This window comes from Schistocerca americana, chromosome 4 (assembly GCF_021461395.2).
Source record: "Schistocerca americana isolate TAMUIC-IGC-003095 chromosome 4, iqSchAmer2.1, whole genome shotgun sequence".
Classification (NCBI taxonomy): Eukaryota; Metazoa; Arthropoda; class Insecta; order Orthoptera; family Acrididae; genus Schistocerca; species Schistocerca americana.
The window spans coordinates 301,124,737-301,149,613 of record NC_060122.1 but is presented as its reverse complement, the minus strand read 5'-3'; the positions used below and the strand labels follow the sequence as shown (position 1 = coordinate 301,149,613).

General features: G+C 39.7%; 1 protein-coding gene and 1 long non-coding RNA gene across 2 annotated transcripts in view; one reads left to right on the top strand and one right to left on the bottom strand.

Annotated features, from left to right (window-relative positions):
• Positions 1-8,259, top strand: part of LOC124612284 — a 15,122-nt gene extending 6,863 nt beyond the window's left edge. The window contains exon 3 of the long non-coding RNA XR_006979521.1: positions 7,837-8,259. This is a non-coding gene — a long non-coding RNA (uncharacterized LOC124612284). The remainder of the gene's footprint in view (positions 1-7,836) is intronic.
• LOC124612283 (protein GDAP2 homolog) overlaps positions 1-24,877 on the bottom strand; it is a 678,155-nt gene that overhangs the window by 214,335 nt on the left and 438,943 nt on the right. Inside the window, exon 7 of the mRNA XM_047140390.1 lies at positions 19,124-19,266. Within this exon, the coding sequence (XP_046996346.1) occupies positions 19,124-19,266 (143 nt within the window). The remainder of the gene's footprint in view (positions 1-19,123; positions 19,267-24,877) is intronic.

The window sequence follows — 24,877 nt, the reverse complement described above, 5'->3', positions numbered from 1 at the left end:
CTTCTTTTGCCCAGCATAGTGCAACACCTCAACGTAGCATGGACTCAACAAGTTGTTGGAAGTCCCCTGCAGAAATACTGAGCCATGCTGCCTCTATAGCCATCCATAATTGTGAAAGTGTTGCCAGTGTAAGATTTTGTGCATGAACTGACCCCTAAATTATGTCCCATAAATGTTCGATGGGACTCATGTCGGGCAGTCAAGGCAGCCAAATCATTTGCTTGAACTGTCCAGAATGTTCTTAAAATCAGTTGTCAAACACTGGTTACCCAGTGACATAGCACATTGTAATCCATAAAAATTCCATTATTGTTTAGAAACATGAAGCCTGTGAATGGCTGCAAATAATCTCCAAGCAGCCAAACATGACCATTTCCAGTCAACAATTGGTTCAGTTGTACCAGAGAACACAGTACATTCCATGTGAACACAGCACACACCATTATGGAGACACCACCAGCTTGCACAGTGCTTTGTTGACAACTTGGGTCCATGACTTCATGCAGTCTGTGCCACACTCGAACTCTAGCATCATCTCTTACCAACTGAAATCAGTACTCATCTGACCAGGGTATGGTTTTCCAGTCATATAGGGCCCAACCGACATGGTCACAAGCCCAGCAGAGCTGTGGCAAGTAACGTCTTGCTATTAGCAAAGGCACTTGTGTCGGTCATCTGCTGCCACAGCCCATTAACAACTGATTTCGCCATACTGTCCTAATGGATACATTCATTGTTGTATGTTCCACATCAATTTCTGCAGTTATTTCATTTAATATTGCTTGTCTGTTACTCTGATAACTCTACATAACCGCACTGCACTTGGCTGGTAACTGAAGGCCATCAGTCACTGCACTGTCTGTGGTGAGAAGTAATGCCTGCAATTTGGTATTCTCAGTGCACTCTTGACACTTCAGATCTTGGAATATTGAATTCTCTAATGATTTTCAAAGTGTAATAACCCTTGTGCCTAGATCTAACTATTGTCCTGTGTTCGAAGTCTGTTTATTCCTGTCTTGCAGCCATAACCACTTCAGAAATCTATTCACATAAATCATCTCAGTACAAATAACAGTTCTGCAAATGCACGGCCATTTTGCACCTTGTGTACATGATACTAGCATCATCTGTATGTGTGCTTATCACTATTCCATGACTTTTGTGACCTCATTGTAAAGTAGCACATCTTCAGTGGGTCAAGAAATACACAGCTTGGGCAGTAGCTGACTGAAGTCATGTACTGTGGACTGACAGGTTCAGTTTTGTCTCTTTCCAAATGATCCAAAGCATGATGTACACTGATTGCCCAATGGTACATTTAAACTGCAGTATGTGTGCGTGTGTGTGTGGATGGTTGGTTCAGACCAGGTATGTTCCTGTTATATCTTAGGGGTTGTTTTTTGTACTATGATTTGCACTTACTCATTATTATTATTAATATGAACCAGGATGTTTCTTTCAATATTCTCAGTGACCAAGCATTCTTTTACACTTTCATGCTGTGGACACTCCCATCTTCCAAGATGACAAAAGCCATCTTCACGGGGCTGCAAGTGTATGTTCCTGGTTTGACAAACCCTTAGGCACGCTTACTGCACCTTGACTGGCTGATTAAAATATCTGATCTTAATCTTACTGAAAATTTCTGCAACATTTGGAACAGTGGATGAAATGTGGTGGTCAATGTACCCACAATTTGATTATCTTATGGAGTCTAATCATCATGAGTGGTTTCAGGTGGATACGAGCATACCTGAAGAATATTTTTGATCATCTTCATCATTAAATGAAGGACATTATCAACATGGAATGACATGAAATTGGTGTCTGATGTTTTTTGCGGGAGGGGGGGGGGGGGGGGGGGGCAGGGGGAAGAGGGTGGAAAAGGGGCGGCAACTTAATTTTTGTTCAGTGTGCTTCCACTGTTGTTGTAAGAAGGAAAAAGTATTCAACCAACATTACAGAAATATTTAAAATCAGTGTCAAGAACAGTATTTACATCTTAATTCCTTTTATTTCAATGTATACTTCTATAACCACAGTGGTCTAAGTAGTAATAAAAAATATGTCCTTGGTCCCAGGTTTGATCCCAGCTACTGCTTAAATTTTGAGCAAAAAATTTCAATAATGGCTTCAAAGGCTTCAAATATTAAGAATCACCCTTGTCCTGCCAATAGCCATGTCAAAGATGGCACAGGATTGAACAGCATTTTGGAGCACCATCTTACTCTGCCCATAAAAGGCAGAAAAATGAGTAATGACCAGCAGTATGAGGATACAAAAGGCGATATATATCACTGCATTAAAGACATGCAACGTGTATCCACAGGATATGTATCTTGTAATTGAAAAGTGTCACTATGACTCAATGAAGTACATTCTATGAGTAGAAGTGTGGAATGTAAGAAGTGTGAATGTGGTAGGGGAGCTAGAAAATCTGAAAAAGAGAAACATAAAGGCTCCGTCTATCCAGACACTCCTATGTAATGCAGAATTGACCACTAGATGTCACAAGAGGCAGACCCACTAGTATAAACTGATGTGGGAAGTATTGTATTGTCAGCAGAGAAGCAATAACAGCAGAATGGGTTTCTCAAGAGGGCTCAGTGACTTCAGACATGAACTAATCACTGGTGTCACCTGAGTAACAAAACCGTCAGGCACATTTTCTCTACTCTAAAGTGGCCCAAGTTCTCTCTCAGTGGTTTGATTATGACATGGAAATGTGAAGGAACAACCTCAGCTAAACCGTGACCAGGTAGGCCTCATTTACTGGCAGACAGGCACCACTCAGCATTGTGAAATGCGTTTGAGAAAAATTGCATGAAACAAGTGAAAGGGATCACTCGTGAGTTCCAAAGTGCTACCCACTGTCCAGCAAGCACAATGACAGTGCACAGGGAGTTGAAAAGAATGAGGTACAATGGTCAAGCAGCCCCTCCCTCATATGCCACACATTTCTAAAGTCAATGTTAAGTGATGCTTGAGGTGGTGTAAAGAGCACTAGAGCAATGCCACTGGACAGCAGATGACTGCAGATGAGTGGCAATCTGATGGAAGGGTTTGGGTTTGGTGAGTGTCTCAAGAATTCTACCTACCATCATGTACAGTACCAAACATGAAGCATGGGGGAGGTGCTGTTACAGTATGGCGGTGTTTCTCATGATTAAGATGATGTCCCCTTATTGCACTTAAGGAAATGCCAGCACTGTTTACTGTGTACAGTAGAGGAAAAGTTCAGCGATCATGACTGATTGTATCGGCATGATAATGCATCCTATCATAATACAGCATCTGTGAGGCAATAGTTTGTGGACAATAATGCTCCTGAAATGGACTAGCATGTCCAGAGCTCAATGCAACACCTTTGGAATGAGTTAGAACGTCGACCTTGCTCAAGACCCGAACATCCAACGTCGCTACTTTCTCTGGTTTTGGCTTTTGGCGGATAACGGGCTGCCATTCCTCCACAGACATTCAGACACTGCATTAAAAGAGTCTCCAGCAGAGTTACAACCATCACAAAGGTGAATTGTGGACACAACACATAATAATGTCCAGACATCACAAGCAGAAGATGAACAGATAAATAAATAGATAGATAGATAGATAGAGAGAGAGAGAGAGAGAGAGAGAGAGAGAGAGAGAGAGAGAGAGAGTGAGGAAGGGGGGAAGGATTACAGGTTGATGAAATTTAGTATGTAAAGGGAGATGAAAATCAATTGATCATGGGTGACTTGAGCACCATAGTAGGGGAAGGAATAGAAGGCAGAGTTATGGGAGAATATGGGCTCTGTAGTACAAAAGGGGGAGGAGAAAGACCACTGAGTTCTGCAGTGAATTGCAGCTACTATTTGCAAATATGCTGTTGAAAAATTACAAGAGAAGGAAGTATACCTGGGAAAGACTTGCAGACATGGAAACATCCTAGATGGATTACATCATGGTCAAATGGAGGATCTGTAATCAGACACTGGGGGGTAAGGTATACGCAGGAGCAGATAGTCTCAGATCACAATTTAGTTATGATGAAGTCTCAGATCACAATTTAGTTATGATGAAAATATACTGAAATTTAAAAGAATCATCCATAAGGATCAATGTGCACAGAATTGAGACACTGAAATACTGAGAAATAATAAGGTGCATTTGAAGTTCTCTAAGGCTGTAGATATGGTGATAATCAATACCACAATAGGTAGTTCAATTGAAGAGCAAATGACATTTCTAAAAAAGACAAACACAGAATCTGGACAGACAAATATAGATACAAGGAAGGTAACTGCAAAGAAATCTTGGATAACAGAAGAACTAGGCAAGTAATCATTGAAAAAAAGTAAATACAAAAGTGTTCTCGAAAAACCATGAGTACAGCAATATAAGTCATTTACAAACGAAATGAACAGAAAATGCAGGAAAGCCAAGACAAAATGTATGCAGGGCACAAGTGAAGCAGTTGTACAAGAAGTGGTGTTTTGAAGGACTGATACAGTATATTGAAAAGTCATACCAATGTATTGTGAAATGAAAAGCAAAGAAGTTAATATTAAGTGTCTGATGAAGTAATGGGCTTAGTATGGAAGACATATGAGATCCAGTATTAGTGTTAGTGTTTAGGAGAGCTCTGGAAGACTTGGGATCAAATAAGGCATAGATAACATTCTATTGAAATTTCTAAAATCATTAGTGGAAGTGTCAACCAACTGCCTATTTAAGTTGATTCGTAAAATCTCTGAATCTGGAGAAACACCATGAGTTAGTAAGAACCTGACATCATCAGGTGAAGGAGATAAGAGCTCAGATGTATTTCTGAAACTTAAAAAATCATGCTTTTATAAACTCATTTCATTATCTTGATTGCAATAACACATTACTTTAAACTGATTACTAGCTCCAGTTTTAAACAACCATCTTCGTATCTTAAAAATAACAAGAAACAGAAAATTGACTTTAGGTTAAAATCAGTTTTACAGTCTTCAATAACATAAATTATTTCAAAATAATGAGTGTTAAGTGGAAAAAACACACCACTCATACTGGAGACTCTATGCCTGCATGAACAGCAATCTAGAGTGCCATCTGTTTGTAATGTTGTAAAGTGTCCAGCCAGGTGCAGTCATTTTTGTAACACAATATTCTACAGTGTACTTTTCCATCATTTCAGGTGATACTAGTGGAATGAAAGTCTTTGCTAATGCAGCCTCCTTTTTACTCTTTAACTCCCTCCACCCCTTCCTCCACTGACGGCCACACGCAGTGATGGATGGACAAGCAACCAACAAAATCTGCAGTTGCAGAATGCTGTATGGGTACAGGGGACTCCATTAAGTATGAAGTAATGGAAGTGCTAAAACAGATCTCATTGTTTTGGAACTGTACTCTGAAGGAGGCAACTGAAATATGAGTTGCTGACAGGCTGATCAACACAGACACTGGGTTTGCTCTCAGTAAAGCTCAGGACCCAGCACTCAGCCAACTAAAATCACATCATCAGCCGAGAGGGACATCCAAACTTGATGCAGGCCACAGGAGTACTGATGGACCAGAGTTCACACCCAGCTTCCGGCCGCTGTTAGTTTTTTTCTGACTATTTGTAGTTGGCACTCGCAAGCACACAGAGTGGTCAGTGATCTGACGGATTCATATAGTGACAAACATGCTTTGACCAACTTCTACATTTTTTTATATTTTATATTTTTATCATTGATGAGTTACAATTCGTAATGAGAATATGTCAACTTTGTACTCGTGTGCACTTCTTAATAAGCATGGTATTTTTTTCTTATATTTTAAATTATTCAGTTCTTCTGCTTTAAAATTTATTTACATTATAAGCTGGACTAGTGACTTACCTTTAACAAAAGAAAAATTTTTGTTTGCCTCTATAGGTTCAGAACTGTACTCTGTAACTTTCTTGGTACAACCACCAGTGTATTGAAAACTTGGCTCATTAGGGAGTGTATCATGTTTTCAGTGAGTCTATTTGCATTCCAACACCTATTTAAATAACATGTGTTGTAAAAGTTTATAATTATTCACACTGACTTGGCAGGTATTTTCCATTTATCAACACAGTTCCAAGATACATTATCTATGACATTCTGGCATATAGTGTATGGAGAGACAGTCTCTGGTATGAATGGTACAGTTTTGCTACTTAACAGTCATTACTTTGAAATGATTTATGTTCTTGAAAGTTATGAAAGTCATTTTAACCTGAAGACAATTTTCTGTTTCTTACTACAATTACAGACCTGAAGATCATTGTTTAGCAACAGAAACTAATAACCAAATGTCAAGAAATGTGTTATTGCAATACAATTAAAATAATTTATATATTTTTTTAAGTTTTAAAAATATCTTAAAATTCTCATAAAAATATCATCCACACAATCCTTAAGACAGAAAAGGCAGATGAATGAGTGAACTATTGCACAACCAGCTTAACACCTCAAGCTCTCAAGTTGCTGACAAGAACAATATACAGAAGGATGCAAAAGCAAGCTGAGCATCTAATAGATGATCGTTGGCTCTAGGGAAGGTAAAGGCACAAGACATAAATATGTCTGCTTGTGTCTGTATGTGTGGATGGATATGTGTGTGTGTGCGCGCGAGTGTATACCTGTCCTTTTTTCCCCCTAAGGTAAGTCTTTCCGCTCCCGGGATTGGAATGACTCCTTACCCTCTCCCTTAAAACCCACTTCCTTTCGTCTTTCCCTCTCCTTCCCTCTTTCCTGATGAGGCAACAGTTTGTTGCGAAAGCTTGAATTTTGTGTGTATGTTTGTGTTTGTTTGTGTGTCTATCGACCTGCCAGCGCCTTCGTTCGGTAAGTCACCTCATCTTTGTTTTTATATATAATGTTCTTAGGAATAGGTAGACATATCAAGTTGAAATTTATGTGGCATAATACGGCCTATGTTCCTTGGTAGTATAATAAACATTAGCTTTTAAGTCATGCAATCAAAAGGTATGGTTCTTTACATCACACATTTTGGTATTTGAAAACTCACTCATCAAAACCTATAGGGTACTTCCCATTGACCTAGAATCATGAAATTATGCAAGAAGCAAGGTTTCACAGTACAAGTAAAGGAAAAAATCCAAAAATTGTTAATTTGTAATTACATCAAATGAAAAAATACTTATTTTGTCATTTGTTACCCGACATCAAACTTGATATTAAAACAATCAGTAGTTCTGTATTCAGGCTAACTAGGCCGGAATGGTACAAGTCACAGACTAGTCTGTGAATAGTGTTCTTTTCACATAAGACTAGAAACACCATATCTACATGTAGTAAATGCTCCTGGAGATCTGATGATGGATAAATTGTGAAATGCATCATACAGTATGAGCAATAAAGTCATTCCTTGCCTGATGTCTGACTCTTACCATTGTGGCCCACTCAGCCTGAATGCGAACTGCTGTTTATTATAATAATGGTTGCCTGTCCCCTGCATTACTTTATGTCACATTTATATCATTGAAATTAAAACATTCTTGAAAATCTTGGAACCACTGGGACCAATATCTTGCCTGTATCAACACTGACAGTCGGTAAAAAGATTCTTGATACTCAGAATGAATGAATCAGTGCATGAATCCTACTTGCACCTGACCAGTTTTTTTTTGTAATTTTAATGGATGAAGACATAGTAATTATTGTGCTACAGTGGTATAGTTCCAATTATTTGATTTTTAATTAAACATAATATAATTTATATTTCTAATTATCCAAAAGTTACTTTAAAACACAAATAAAATAATAAACAATACAAATGTTCAAAACACGAAAAGAGCACCTCATTGTATGGTAACTATAGATTCTGTTTCAGGATGAGTGGTGCATCTGTTACAAGAAAATCAGGAGCTGAAGATATGATTTAATAGTGACGAAGGAAAGAAGAAAAATGGAAAATGTGAGATACATGAAAACTGGAGACAAACAGCATTTCCAAGCCATTTCTGAGTCCTTACATTTACCAAAACACCAACATTTAGCATGAATTAGAGCACAGTTTTCCCTTCCATTTTTTCCCTTGAACTTTTCCACTTCTTTCATTTTGTCCAGATAGGAATAAACAGATGTGAATGCTAGAAGACCCACAGCATCTATTGTTTTGATTATTCCTGATGCAGTGATTGGAAAAGCAGGTGCTCTCATTAAAGTGTACATTAATCTTTACTGTCATAAGATCAGCAGAAATCATATCCATCACAGTAGTAAAATTAACCGAACTATAGGTCTCAAATCCATAATAATACACTCCTGGAAATTGAAATAAGAACACCGTGAATTCATTGTCCCAGGAAGGGGAAACTTTATTGACACATTCCTGGGGTCAGATGCATCACATGATCACACTGACAGAACCACAGGCACATAGACACAGGCAACAGAGCATGCACAATGTCGGCACTTGTACAGTGTATATCCACCTTTCGCAGCAATGCAGGCTGCTATTCTCCCATGGAGACGATCGTAGAGATGCTGGATGTAGTCCTGTGGAACGGCTTGCCATGCCATTTCCACCTGGCGCCTCAGTTGGACCAGCGCTCGTGCTGGACGTGCAGACCGCGTGAGACGACGATTCATCCAGTCCCAAACATGCTCAATGGGGGACAGATCCGGAGATCTTGCTGGCCAGGGTAGTTGACTTACACCTTCTAGAGCACGTTGGGTGGCACGGGATACATGCGGATGTGCATTGTCCTGTTGGAACAGCAAGTTCCCTTGCCAGTCTAGGAATGGTAGAACGATGGGTTCGATGACGGTTTGGATGTACCGTGCACTATTCAGTGTCCCCTCAAAGATCACCAGTGGTGTACGGCCAGTGTAGGAGATCGCTCCCCACACCATGATGCCGGGTGTTGGCCCTGTGTGCCTCGGTCGTATGCAGTCCTGATTGTGGTGCTCACCTGCACGGCGCCAAACACGCATACGACCATCATTGGCACCAAGGCAGAAGCGACTCTCATCGCTGAAGATGAAACGTCTCCATTCGTCCCTCCATTCACGCCTGTCGTGACACCACTGGAGGTGGGCTGCACGATGTTGGGGTGTGAGCGGAAGACGGCCTAACGGTGTGCGGGACCGTAGCCCAGCTTCATGGAGACGGTTGCGAATGGTCCTCGCCGATACCCCAGGAGCAACAGTGTCCCTAATTTGCTGGGAAGTGGCGGTGCGGTCCCCTACGGCACTGCGTAGGGTCCTACGGTCTTGGTGTGCATCCGTGCGTCGCTGCGGTCCGGTCCCAGGTCGACGGGCACGTGCACCTTCCGCCGACCACTGGCGACAACATCGATGTACTGTGGAGACCTCACGCCCCACGTGTTGAGCAATTCGGCGGTACGTCCACCCGGCCTCCCGCATGCCCACTATACGCCCTCGCTCAAAGTCCGTCAACTGCACATACGGTTCACGTCCACGCTGTCGCGGCATGCTACCAGTGTCAAAGACTGCGATGGAGCTCCGTATGCCATGGCAAACTGGCTGACACTGACGGCGGTGGTGCACAAATGCTGCGCAGCTAGCGCCATTCGACGGCCAACACCGCGGTTCCTGGTGTGTCCGCTGTGCCGTGCGTGTGATCATTGCTTGTACAGCCCTCTCGCAGTGTCCGGAGCAAGTATGGTGGGTCTGACACACCGGTGTCAATGTGTTCTTTTTTCCATTTCCAGGAGTGTATTTCTTTGACAAATTTTGTGCACTCAGATATATCAATACCATAAAGAAGATGCAGAAAAAGAAGTGATTAGAAAATCATACTCTGCACATCCAACGGAATAATGTAATTCCTTATTTAAAATGTTGCAAGTCTTTATGGCTATCCCTATATGTTTACAATATTTTGATATTTTTAAAGAGTGCAGTATAATTATTTAATCTACAATTTGTACAGTACAAGTAACCATGACTAACTGAAATTATATGCCCAGACTCCACAATATTTGAGATTGGAAGTTTTAATGAAACTTTGCTTGAGATGCACTAATGGTCAGTCAACAAGTACATGAACAATGAGTTAATAATCTGAACAGGGTGTTACTTGTGACAGTACAAAACTGTCTAGCCACAGGAGCAACCAATATTACTGTAAGATAAAACTGTCACTCATTAGCTGCAGTCTTACAATAATGAAGCTACCCCACAAATTTGTGATGTTTGTCCAGTACCTTAATTGAGTCTTTGTAAACTTTCATTGTGAGATGAAAAATTCACTGTCACTGAGAGGTGACTTAATGAAAGACCATAAATTAACATTAAGTTATGTTCATATGTGCATCTGTACTCTGTGTTTTTAAAATAAATTTATTTTATGAAGTAACTAAACTGAGGTTGTTGGTGTATAAATACAATAATTTTGAGAGATTTATTTTTTATGTTCCAACTCAGTTACATGATTCACAAACAGTAAAAAAAAAAACACAGTTTCAGATGGGATAATGCTAGATGCAGACAGTTGGGGTATACAAATTCCTTCCCAGGGGGAAAGGGATGGAGACAGAAAGGGCATGTGGCCACCCTCTGTCACTAAAATTGCCGAATCCAGTAATTAACATCTTTACCCCATGATGCTATGGGACAAAGACCAGGAAAAAAGAAGCAGATTTCTATGTACACATTTTAGGTTTCTGTTGACAGAAAGTTGTTACATGCAACAAAAATGATGTTTTTATTAATTAATTTTTTATTCCTGTTTCCCAAAGTTGCCTTAAGATTACCAATTATTAATGAGGGAAGTATCACATTGCCTACATGTTTTTATACTGTTTTGCATTTACATCAAGAAATTCTCATATGTAACAACATGTTAATATGAAATTTATTATGAATTACTTGCAATTTTTTCCCTTAAGACTATGAAATGCCATAATCAGTGTTGACAGATTTGTGTTTTTAAATGTATGATAAAGAGATAACAACTCGTGCATCACAGCTTACTCCATCTCACAGAATAATTTCAATCCTCTACAAAAATAATCATCACTTTTATCTTAAACATACTATCTCTTCAATCAAAAATATTTCTCAGAGTTGAAATGATAAGTAGTATTTTTCTCGGAAGTATAAGATCTTCATCCATGCTTTGCAATGTATACTTTTTGGAGAGAGCTCTTTTGTCCAGTCTTCAAAACACAGTTTTTCATTGTCTTTCATCTTCAGTAGTGTTAATGGCAAGCCATATTAGGGACTTTATCAATATGATGTTCTTGTAAACACATTGCATGCAATATCTCTTCTGTCAGCCTGTGTAACAGGACATTTTAAAAATATCCTGTTCTATTTTTAATGTTTGTACCAGATAAAGATGACTGTGGTAGTTGATATACATTAAATAGCATAGAAAAAAGGAACAGGTACTGTTTGCCCTGTCTGCGTTGTACAGAGGGTACATGAGCAGTAGCAACGAGAGCAGTGGCAAGCTCATCTACATCCTCTTCCATTTCTATAATATTGTCCTCAAGTACATCGCCCTTGAATAAACCCTCTATATACTCCTTCCACCTTTCTGCCTTCCCTTCTTTGGTTAGAACTGGGTTGCCATCTGAGCTCTTGATATTCATACAAGTGGTTCTCTTCTCTCCAAAGGTCTCTTTAATTTTCCTGTACGCAGTATCTATCTTACCCCTAGTGAGACAAGCCTCTACATCCTTACATTTGTCCTCTAGCCATCCCTGCTTAGCCATTTTGCACTTCCTGTCGATATCATTTTTGAGACGTTTGTATTCCTTTTTGCCTGCTTCATTTACTGCATTTTTATATTTTCTCCTTTCATCAATTAAATTCAATATTTCTTCTGTTACCCAAGGATTTCTATTAGCCCTCGTCTTTTTACCTACTTGATCATCTGCTGCCTTCACTACTTCATCCCTCAGAGCTACCCATTCTTCTTCTACTGTATTTCTTTCCCCCATTCCTGTCAATTGTTCCCTTATGCTCTCCCTGAAACTCTCTACAACCTCTGGCTCTTTCAGTTTATCCAGGTCCCATCTCCTTAAATTCCCACCTTTTTGCAGTTTCTTCAGTTTCAATCTGCAGTTCATAACCAATAGATTGTGGTCAGAATCCACATCTGCCACAGGAAATGTCTTACAATTTAAAACCTGGTTCCTAAATCTGTCTTACCATTATATAATCTATCTGATACCTTTTAGTATCTCCAGGATTCTTCCAGGTATACAACCTTCTTTTATGATTCTTGAACCAAGTGTTAGCTATGACTAAGTTATGCTCTGTGCAAAATTCTACAAGGCGGCGTCCTCTCTCATTCCTTCCCCCCAATCCATATTCACCTACTAAGTTTCCTTCTCTCCCTTTTCCTACTGACGAATTCCAGTCACCCATGACTATTAAATTTTCGTCTCCCTTCACTACCTGAATAATTTCTTTTATCTCATCATACATTTCATCTATTTCTTCATCATCTGCAGAGCTAGTTGGCATATAAACTTGTACTACAGAAGTAGGCATGGGCTTTGTGTCTATCTTGGCCACAATAATGCATTCACTATGCTGTTTGTAGTAGGTAACCCGCACTCCTATTTTTTTATTCATTATTAAACCTACTCCTGCATTACCCCTATTTGATTTTGTATTTATAACCCTGTAATCACCTGACCAAAAGTCTTGTTCCTCCTGCCACCGAACTTCACTAATTCCCACTATATCTAACTTTAACCTATCCATTTCCCTTTTTAAATTTTCTAACCTACCTGCCCGATTAAGGGATCTGACATTCCACACTCGGATCCGTAGAATGCCAGTTTTCTTTCTCCTGATAATGAAGTTCTCTTGAGTAGTCCCCGCCCGGAGATCCAAATGGGGGACTATTTCACCCCCGGAATATTTTACCCAAGAGGACGCCATCATCATTTAATCATACAGTAAAGCTGCATGTCCTCGGGAAAAATTACGGCTGTAGTTTCCCCTTGCTTTCAGCCGTTCGCAGTACCAACACAGCAAGGCCGTTTTGGTTAATGTTACAAGGCCAGATCAGTCAATCATCCAGACTGTTGCCCCTGCAACTACTGAAAAGGCTGCTGCCCTTCTTCAGGAACCACATGTTTGTCTGGCCTCTCAACAGATACCCCTCCGTTGTGATTGCACCTACGGTACGGCCATCTGTATTGCTGAGACACGCAAGCCTCCCCACCAACGGCAAGGTACATGGTTCATGGGGAGGGAAAGACATATGTGTACTCTTAAATGAAATGTCATATGTAAAGACTGAAATCATCATCTGTAAGTTACTATGTAGATATTGCAATCTTTTCTGTGGCATGGTAACTAGTTAGCCATTTGTCACAAATGAACAGCTCCTCAAAGACTGTATCTACAATCTTAAGTGGTTTTCCATTCACCTACCTTGCTCTTTAGTGCTATATCTTGGCTACACACCAGTCAGATATACACTCACATCTAGAGGATGGCTAAACTTCACGTGTTGACTGCCACAACCAGCAAAAAGTACCTACAGCTCAAACACCAACCCCTGATCACCTCACAATGTTAGTAAACTTTCCAGATTACACAGGCTGACTTCTTGTCCCCACAATCTCTGGCAGCCTCACGAGAGGCACCTAGTTTGCTGCCAGCAGAGCATGCACCCACAACCATTACACTGAAATTGTGGGCACTGTTTTACCTACATAACGTCATGTGACCATTAGCAGTTCTTGTCATATCCTTGCACCATGACAGATCTGTGCTGGTGGAGAAATACGGAATGGCAGTTTGTGTTGGGAGCTTGTCATCACCATGCAGGATTGGCCTCCATGATCGGTCATCCTGGACATGGTATAATTTGGTGCCATATGGAACATTTGGTTCTGTGTCTGTCATTCTACAGTGTGGTCCTTCAGACTTAGACTTTGTTATTTTTTCAGTCAACTGGTGATTCAGCAAGACAAACTATTTGAACCTGAGTTATCACATTAAAAACGTTTCATCAAGAGGGACTTTTGGAAGATTACTTCTAGTGATTAACCCTTATTAATGCTTCAGAACTGAGAAATGTGTCTTTTATGCCACAAATAAACTTGTAGGGCTTGTCTACCTGGGCATGCATTTTTCCGTTTTGACCTCAGCACCAGTCACATCAAATGCAGACAAGAATAAAGTTCCAGGTTTTTGTCTCACCATTAGCAATGGAAACGTCCATCCCAGTTCATGGCAAGAGCTTCAAGTGTCTTGTCCCATAGCACTTGGCAAGAAGGTTTAAACAGTTTTACTGGCTCCAGCAGCACCACTGGCTCTAATGTTGGCACTCTATGTTTCATCCCACATTCAATTGCAGCAAAGAAAACCATTTTCTGCAGTTTTGTCTCATATCATTTGGTGATTAAGATTTCTGTTCCTTTTGCTACACTCATGGCTTTTGCCTCAGGCAGTCAGTGTTGGCACTGACTTCTCCAGTTCTCTTTACAGTATGGTCATCATTTCCAAAAGGACACCCCAAGTCCTATCTTTATTGCATGACATGCAGCAATTGCAGAGATGCATAGAAAAAAGGATTTTGGATAAGCTTGCTGGCATCATCAAGGCAGTGGAGAAACCCAGCCACTATCCCTGACATGCCTCCAGGGTCAATAACTCCTGGACAGCACCACCACCACCGCTTTCTACTGTTGGTACCATTAGGTCCTTGGAACTACTACAGTCCATGTTGAGAACAGAATTTCAGTATCCATGGATCTTCCAGTGACTCCCATCAACAGACTTCAATGGTTGAGCATCTTCCCCTTCTCATGGTCCATCCCTACGTCTATTCTTTTTCCTGCCCTTTTTCATACTCTGTTGCAGCTCAATCACTGGAGGCATTGCTACCAACATTCCAAGGATTCTTCCTATTTCTTCCTCCTTGTCACTTTTTCTCCCTGTGACTAATATATGCACTCATTTTTCAAATTTCATCTCATTGACTCTTTCATGCACTTCTTTTCAGAGTTTCTGTTGTGTACCTAATTCATGCAAGCATTTTGTGACACACTTTTCCATGCCTAACCCACGCACACATTTTACAGATATCCTTGCTGTGCGTAGTGATTGTACATTTTCAGAAATCTCTTCCTGTGTCTAATAAACACTCTTGTTTTCCTATTTTTCAAATGGTCCCACACTCCTATACCATCTCCTGTTGCAACACTTCTACTTTTCAAGAGCTCTTGCATTCGTATCCACCCTACTGTTGTAACAGCTCTACTTTTTCAGCATCTTTTTTTGTATACAACCTCCAGGTGCAAGATTCTTACTGTTCTGGTGCTCTTGCAGTCATACCCACTCTCTGGGCACAATGTCTTTAACATTTTCTTTCCAGTGAACTCTTGCATCATTCTATGACCTTCAGACATTCTCTGCACATGCCTTAGGTGCTCTCACACCGCTATCAGCCCTCTGGCACAATATTACTCCTTTTGTTATCATTGCAGATTTGCTCCAGATGGCTTGCTCCTCAGCTGGCCCCAGCCGCTCAGGATCTGCCCATACCAGCCTCACGGTGGGTCCAGGATCCCATCCTATGGACACTGGCACTGGCTGATGTCTCATACACTCCAGGCTGATTTCCTCTGAGCAGATGCAATGTTGGCTTCTCACCATACATCTCCCAATTCTGTTGACATAGTTTTCTGGGTAAGGAAAGAGGCTCAGTTGTCACTCTCCACCAAGATGGCTTCACCATCTCTTGGCTGGGGGGAAGGGATGCCGTGTCTCAGCTACTTGCCGACCAGACATACACCTGCATTCAGTAGGTGGGCAAGCTTCAGGTATCATCTGCTACAACCGGCACAAGCACCTAAACCCAAACACCAATCCACACTAAACTTGCAGTATTAATAAACTTTCTAGACATCAATCACACAGGCTAATTTCATGTCCTCAGAATCTCTCGCAGCTGCCACAAGAGATACCCGGTTTGCTGGCAGCAGAGCATGCATTCACAACCTCAGCTCTGCAATCACAGACACTATTTTGCCTAGACAATATCATGTGCCCGCTAGCAGATTGTGCCATATTCTTGTGCTGTTACATAATTTATGCGAGTGTACAAACACAGAACAGCAGTTCATGTTAGGAACACTCTGGCTAATTACACTTATTGCTATCACAGGTCCTCTGCGACTCTCTGTGAAGCATCCTGTAGCTCCAAGTTGACCTGGGAATGAGTTACAGCCAGCATGTCACCCCAGGCTGTCACTTGCAATGAACTTGGAGCTGTTGGCCTTCTTGCCATCAGCACACAGAATTGGAATCCATGATCATGCATCCCACACATGGTATCACTTCCAACTACTGTACAGGGATTCTGAGACTGTCATTCTACAGTGTGGTCCTTTGGACTTAAACCTGTTATTTTTCATTGAACTAGTGATTCAGCAAGACAGACTATTTGAACTTTGGTTATCACATTAGAAGTATTCCAAAAAAAGGAATTTTAGGAAAATTACTTTCACAGTCAATCCTTATCATTGCTTAAGAATTGAGAAGTGTACTTTTTATGCTATTAATAAATGAGTGGTGGTGCACTGGTCACATTGCCTACCATAAAACAATCTACTGCTTTTATAATATATATATATCCCATCCTGGAACTACAAAAGAGTGTACATGCTCCTCTATGTTATCTTCACTTCGAATTAGATGACTCATAAGCTGTTTTTCATGTGTATATCCTAAATACTACTTTTTATACTTTTTCTGTAAATTCTCAATTGTGCACAAAGTAGTGCATTATATGTATATATAGATGTTTATGAAGTCAAACAATCAGTATTTACCTGAAAAAAAAAAAAAAATACATTTGACTCCAAATGTTTAACTTTTAACACATTTAACACTTGTAACTAATTTCAGGAGTAGGATTCTTGAACCCCTAACAGATAAACAGATGACATAGTCAGACTTAGCTGACAATCTACAGGAGGTATCAACAAAAAGAGCTTCTCTCATCAGCTCTAGAACCATCATTTCATGTGGGCTCTGTCCATTTGTCATTGGCCAAGCACGAACAATGTTCCACCTCACACAGTTAGTTGTGTATTATTTTCTACTTGCTTAGGTATATTGCCCTGCTCAGATCACTGAACTCATCTACTGTCTCGATTCTCATTTTGTTTGGAATGCTTACTGAACTTAATGCATCCTTCATGGTGATAACTTCTAGTATCGGTCTTTGGTAACAATATGCTTGCAAGTAGATAAGATACCTACAGTGCTGTTGAAAACCATGTGCAGCCTGGTTGTTAAATTAATTTCTCTGTATTGGCTTGGGTAAGATCCCACAACAACCTTCATAATGTTTCTTTACACCTTGGCTCCATCCCACATGAGAATCCCAATGAAAAGTACATGTTATGTTTCCTACAATTGTAACACACTTCAATTCCAACACTAGCAACACATTAATAACCAAATGGAGGGTGGTTTCTGAGATTAACACCAGCAGTACCAATACATTTTTCATAACACTTATTACCAATGGCAGTACTTTATCCCCACAAAAAAATTGTTAATTGTAGTTGACCTAATTAAAAACATACTTTTTAAAGAGATACTGATGTGTAAGTAGGGCCCAGAACACTTTCACCAACATCAATGCACTTTCAGTGACATGTACCTCTTACGGAGGGGGGGAGGGTACTTTATACCCACAATAAACAATTTAAAAAAATGCAAAATTCATTAATTATTATTGCATTTTACTCATAATATACCTTTTAAAGTGATAATGATGTGTAAGTAAAGTCCTGAACCAAAAAGTACTGAATAAGACATTCACAGGGGAAAGTGACATGTACTAAAAAGACAAATTTGTGAGTTAAGTTTAACTAAAAAATTTAAAACATTTGGAATCTGGTAGAATAATTGATTACAAATAATAAATATTTATTTTAAAATATAAGATAACTGACTAGATAACAATACTTTCAAAAGGTGGGCACAAAGTGACCCCCTGCCCCCTCTTGGTAGTGCGAAGGCTAAACATATGATTTGTCAATGAATTTTTCAACAGGATTGCAATCCTCTTAGTCAGGAGGAATGCAAACAGAAAAACTGTTTGTGCCAGCAAAATGCTATAGTACAAACAACAGGGATTAAGGACATGTTTCATACCTCTAGCTATTTGGAGCCTTCTCCCACAGCAAAGTTTCTAAAATCAGAAATTGAGAAGTGGCCCTCAAATTTGCAATTAGCTTTTTCATCTATCTGGTTTTACCATGTTGGCCCCTCCAGACAATTGTAACACTTATCTACCACTTCTTTTCTACACACATTCTGTATATTATCTCTGCCAGCTTTTAGGGCCCATCAACCTCTATGATATTTTTGTTTTATAATTCACAGGTGATTTTCCCCATTTGCCACTGCTCTCTCTAAACCTCTTTTGTGTGTCTTCTCTCATTTTTATATCATTATTTGCCTTTTATTGTCTTTTAAACCCTTTGATTTACTTAAAGCTTAACTCTCATATTTGCTCTATTTGTAGCAACAGCTAAGTATGTTGGAAACAGATCTTAGATACTACACCAGTACTTACAAAACATTTGCTGTATTGCATGTGTCTACTAATTCATTACCTGATTGGATTTCTTTTCGTCATTCCTACACCTAATAAACTTATTCTTTGATTCCTATTTCCATTCTCTTGTTTCCGCAGATGGAGAAATTAAAAGAAAAATAAAAGAGAGACTTTGTGTGTGCACTTACACTTTGTAATTGTTGGGCAGCTAATAAATAGATTCCCCCTTCTGTCTCAAACTTGTTAATATTAACAAAACGGTTTTGTTGACAACTTTTAATAAGTATAAGTTCCTGTTTCAACAAAGATTTTATGGACATTAGTTTTAAAGTTATGCATGGAATCAAAAATGAAAAAGATTTGGTTGCAAGAAAATAAAGCTTAATATACTAAGATTTTTGGGACGAATATGACAGACATGTAGCTTAAGGCTTGTCAGCATAGCATCAGATATAAATAACTTGTGGAGTATGAACAAATAAAAGATTTAATTTTTACTACCTTGTAAAGAAAATTTGAACTTATTACAAAAATATAAAATACTTTATTTCACAAATAATGACAGCTGTAATTATTGTGACTAAATTTATTCCTTACAAACCTTTTATTTCTGTAGATATTTCTTCCCTGAGACCAGGACCAGCTCGAGCAAATAACCTGTCGCTTGCTGGATTTCTTTCATTCATCGATTCATTTGTTGAATGGACAATAGCATCCACATTCAAAGATGTAATATCCCCATTCCTAAAAACAAAAGTAAGGTCATAAATTAAAATGTTATTACACATCATAATTACCTTGTTCAGAACTGGAGAAATTAGAATTCTGATACAACTATTATGAGATAATATTATAAAATAATGGGGCAGTAGAAAGACACTCATTGAAAACAGGTGGGTGTTAAAATTAACCTCTTTTCTTCATTAAAAAAAAAAAAAAAAGAATTCCACAGACTTGCAGTGTGAGGTATTTTGTCAGGTGGAATGGATAGAGGGAGAAAGAGGTGGGAATTGGGAGGGGCAGGGGGTTGGGGAGGGGCAGCTGATGGTTCAGAGGGTGGCAGCAAGTGTACAGAGTAAGAGGTAGGATCACCTGTGAAAGTAACCATGTCATATTCCAGCTCTGCTACAATTTCTGCACAGTATTTTATATGGGCATGATCTGTGCATCCAAATGAATGGCAACCACCAGACTCTGGTCAAAAACAGAGTGACCATCCAATGGAGACGTGCTGCTGAGCACAACATGTTCAATTGCAGAGGCTGTTTCACAACCATTGCCACCTGGATCCTTGCCTACAGCACAGGCCTTTTAGAAATATGCAGATGAGGGTTATGCTCACAATACACCCTTCATTCCGAGAATCCTCTTGGCCTCAATCTCTGTTGACACTTTGCCCCACATCCACATCCATCCTGCTCCAAGACCCTAACTTTACTGCAGCCACATCCTCTTCCCCACAGTCTCCTCTTCATTTATTCTGTTACCCGATCCCAATTCATACCCCATGCCACCATCAGTGTGCATTTCAAGAACTCACTGGTTCTGGTGTCCATGTGTTGCAGTCCTGTCCCATGTACTTGCTGTCTCTCCTTCCCACATTCCTACTCCTTACACCCACTGCCTCCCTCCAAACTATTGGTCATGCCTCAAGCCTACCTCCTACTCCCTGTCTCCTTTCTCTGCTTGCTCACTCCACCTGAGCTGAACAGGTGTGTGTGTGGGGGGCGTTTGCACATGCATGCTTATGTAAGGTATGTATGTGTACTGTTGCTAGAATAAGGATTCATCCAAAAGCTGACAAAATTTTCAGTGTTGTTTGTGTGCCTGTCAGCAACTCATCACCTCCAATATTCAGTTGGATTTATAGTTAGCTCACATCTCCAATGATCTTGCAACTTGTTGAACAGTTTCATCCCCATACAGGATGTAACACTCTTTTCTTCTATGATCTGTATGGTGAATAAATTCTATTGTTAAGATTTCACTGTCACAGTCAAATACCCCACTGACTGTTGATTTTACAGCTAAATCACTTCAGGTTTTGGGTTTAACATAAATTATCAACAGCTGTTGTGGTATGTCCGTGAATGCCTGTAGGCAATTTTGAATGTGCAGAATAATCCAAAGCTGGATGTCAACAATTCAAGATGTTTTAGGTCGGCACTACCTGAAAGTAAACTGACATTGAAGCCTCCACAAATAGTGACTTAATCACAATATTTACAGAGAAATTATAGGCAGAATGGTGGGGTGAAAATTATAAATTTAATGGAAACTTTAACTCTTTCTTAAATGTATTCCTAAAGCAATTTGAGCCTTGTTTTCCCCTAAAACAAACAGGGTCAAAATTGAAGCAAGTATAAGAGGTGGATAACTCCTGGGACTGAAGTATTTGTGCTGAGAGAGAGGAGAGCTCTACATGATTTAAAGAACATGCATTTGTCAAGATTAGAAACTCTATTACTACCAGTATTGTCCAATCCTCCACACTTGTTATTAAAAAAGCAAAAGTCATGTACTATGTTCAAAACATAAAACACTCCAAGAGTAAGTCAAAAACTTTTTGGAAACTCATTAAACAGGAAATAAACAAAACTGGTAATACAAATGAAATTATGCCTCCCAGAAAATGGCTCTAGCATAAATAGTAATATTTTCAAATCTTTGGCAATCATATTTAACGGTTACTTCCTCACAGTGGCTGCAAACACTGAATGCAGTAATAAATAATAACACAGATATGTTAGATTTACTTTTAGAGGCACTGCATGCACCACCAGCAGACATTAGTTTGATAACAAAACTTGTAATGATATTACAGAATTCATTGGGTCACTAAAAGTAGTAATTATGTTAGCCATATAGGTTTTACTAGCAGAATATTGAAATCTTGTGCTGATTTGATAGGATTACCATTAAGCTGTTTTAGTAATCAGTCAATACTCAGGGCATAGTTCCTGACAGACATGCTGCAGTAACCCCATCTACAAAACTGGAGCACCTATATCACTCCTTCCAGTCTTTTCAAAAGTGTTTGAGAAACTGGCCTCTGATAGTATACTGACTCATTTAAATGAGAAGAAATATTTAAACACCTCTAAGTTTGATTTTTGTAAAGGAATCTCCACACAGAAAGCAATACAAGACCACACAAATGATGTGTTACCAGAGCTAATAAAGAAACATTGTCCTGTTGGTATTTCTGTCACCTTTCCAGAGCCTTTGACTGTGTGGACAAAATACTACTTAGCAAACTAAAGTGTTATGGCATTAATGGTATCCCTCTTGCATGGATCCAATCCTACCTACACAGCAGAAAGAAGAGGTTCTCATTAACAGACCATGTCTTGAGTGTAATGTCACAATTTTTATCTGTGGTTGTTTCATCTCTGTAGATGGTCATCTCACTTAGCTTTCAATGAGTAATGGCTATGGCATGCTGGGGCATGATCTCATCCATGGTATGGGGAGGAGCTTTGTCCCATAGGTCGACTATAATCAGCAGCAGTTGAGTGGTGTAAATAGGACTGTTATGATGGTTGACATCTTGCAACATAATAGTCTTGAACATTCATCTTCTTTCCTTGCAGCAACATACAACATGTCCAGTGGAAGGAGGCCAGTTTGTTGCCCTCTGTTCCCCAAATGTCTGTTGTTCTGGTGGCATTATACTTGGTTGTATCTGCATTGGTCAGGTGCTGGGTGGTTGTTTGATGATGGTGGCATAGGTCTGAGTTGGTGAAGTCTAGTCTTCATGATGCACTTAACTGGTGGTGGAGACTGGTGCCAAGATTGATACACCTCTTCTTCACCATTCATGATTACATCCTGACATATGAAGTTAATGTTCATAACTCCTATTTCCTGTTCTGGCTACCATAAAATGCTGTCTCTCTTCTCTTACAACCCGGCATATGAAAGAGGCGATGTCATGGTGTTCTTCCACAACTGCCATAATGACAGCATTTGGGGGTTTTTCATATCTCTTTTTCTGCTTTTCCTTTATGTTTCATATCTCTTTTTCTGCTTTTCCTCTATGTTGGCACCGCTTGAATTCTTCTATTGCCATGACATCATTTACAGAAGAACTTTTATATACCTTCTGTGACTCCTTTTATCAAACATGAGCTTTTGTGGGCTCATTTCATATTCAGATTCACAACAGTGCAAAGGCCTCAAATATTCTGCATGTAAGACTGTGTTGTGTTGCTTTTCCTCTATGTTGGCACTGCTTGAATTCCTCTATTGTCATGACATTATCTACAGAAGAACTTTGTATTTATCTTCTGTGATTCCTTTCATCAAACTTGAGATTTTGTGAGCTTACATCATATTCAGATTCACAACACTGCAAAGGCCTCAAATATTCTGTATGTAAGACTGTGTCATTTCACCATGACATTTGCCCTGTTCTTCTGATAAGCCAACTTGCTGTTGATTGCCACCAAATGTTTTCTTCAATTCAGCCTGGAATTTGTTCTAGCCACTGATTTTCTTCTCACTCTTTTTGAATCATTCCTAGGCTGTGCCATCCAAGTAAAAGTGTACATTTTCCAAGTACATCACATCATTCTACTTGTTGTATTTGGTGACTTGGTCAAATTTTTTCAGCTGTTTTGTTGGGTTCTGAGTAGGGTCCCCATAAAATATTTATGGCTGCTTCAAGTGCTGCTGACTAACTGCTGGCTGGTAATCCATTGCACTTCTGAATATATGGACCCTTGGGAATGATGTACAGTTTCTGTTTCATTACCTGTCCATGTGGGCAATAGCTTTTACCTAATTGGAGCCATAGTGATGTAGATGTCTTTATGTAGTCAGTGTCTCCAACAAACAACGTTACGTCATACACATAATACGATTAGCTACTTACTCAATATTCTTACTGCTTACTTCTGATAAACATATTGTTTGCTTTAGGTGCACTGCCCAGAAGGTAAGTCCATCATAAAATGTTTTCTGGAGACCCAGGTCAGGTCCCATCAAAATGGCTGAATTGATTTGACCAAGTCATCAAATACAACATGTGCGATGATGAGATGTGCTTGACAAAAGTACACTTTTACTTGGATGGTACAGCCTAGCAATGATTCAAAAGCAATGAAGAGAAAATCAATAGGTGGGACAAATTCCAGGCTTGCTTAATGTCATTCAGTGGTTTTTCACTACTGTTTCCTTCATTTATCTCCTCAGGGATTAGATGTTACAGGATTTGCGAATCTTAATGTAGCACCCTTATGTCTTCACTTTATGGATCTTCTATGTGTATTGCTGTTATTACTGTTTGAGTTGGGAGAGCATACCTGTAGGGCCTAGGCTGGAAAATTTGCTTTGTGAAGTCGTTTCTTCATCTCTTCTGTGGAAGGTGTATTGCATCTTAGCCTGTTTGGTCCAGTTCATGAAGTTAAGTCTTACACAACCTTTGGCCTACTTGTGCTTGTTCACAAACTGTGATTTCATTTGTCTTGTTGGCAATTTTTTTGCAATTCTTAGAGTTCTTCTGTCAGTCTCACATACCTGCTGTGTTTTTGTGCAGTGAGCCACCTAGACTGGGGCTGTGTATTCTAGCACTGGCCTCGTGAAGGCTCAGTGAGGCATGGTAACCTTGCTGGGTCCCATTTAAAACCTTGGCCACAGGAAGAAAACAGCAAACTGATAGTTAGGCAGTATTTCAAATTGCCTTCCTAAGTGGCATTCCTCCAAAAAGATTTATCTGTCTTACAATCAGTTTCTGAGGAAGTCGCCACCAATGATTACAGTTTTGAAGATATTTGATTAAAATTAACCGGGACCAAAACTACGCCTATACAGAGGGAAATATGAAGCATAATTTCCCTCTCCCTCTTGTCTTTGGGACACAACTTCCAAAAGATGAAAACCAAATTTCAGGAACTATCTTTGCACTGTTGTATTTACAAATTAAGACATGAAGTGGTTTTGCTAGATTGGTAGAATATTGGGTTTCTGGTCATCCGTTGTTTTATACAAATGGCCCACAGAAATCAGCTGTTCCAATTTCTGAATTAGTAAACACAGTGCCTGTTTCTCTTCAGTTAAATATTGAGGTAGACAGCTTCATGCTCAGTCTAATACAGGGTATTTCAAAAAGAACATATACAATTTGAATCATCATCATTATCATCATCATCATTATTTTCATGGGCCTTTGTCCAACTTCAACAAGGGGTTGGCCGTTTTACTATGGAGCTGGCAATGTTAGTGTCAGAGGGTGGCTGGATGACCTTCCTGTCGCCACATTGTCCCCCCCTGGGACGGAATTAGTGTACACCAGCCATCTGTGTCTAATATAAGCCATGGAATGGTGCAGATGTCTGTGAGTCATGTAACTGAG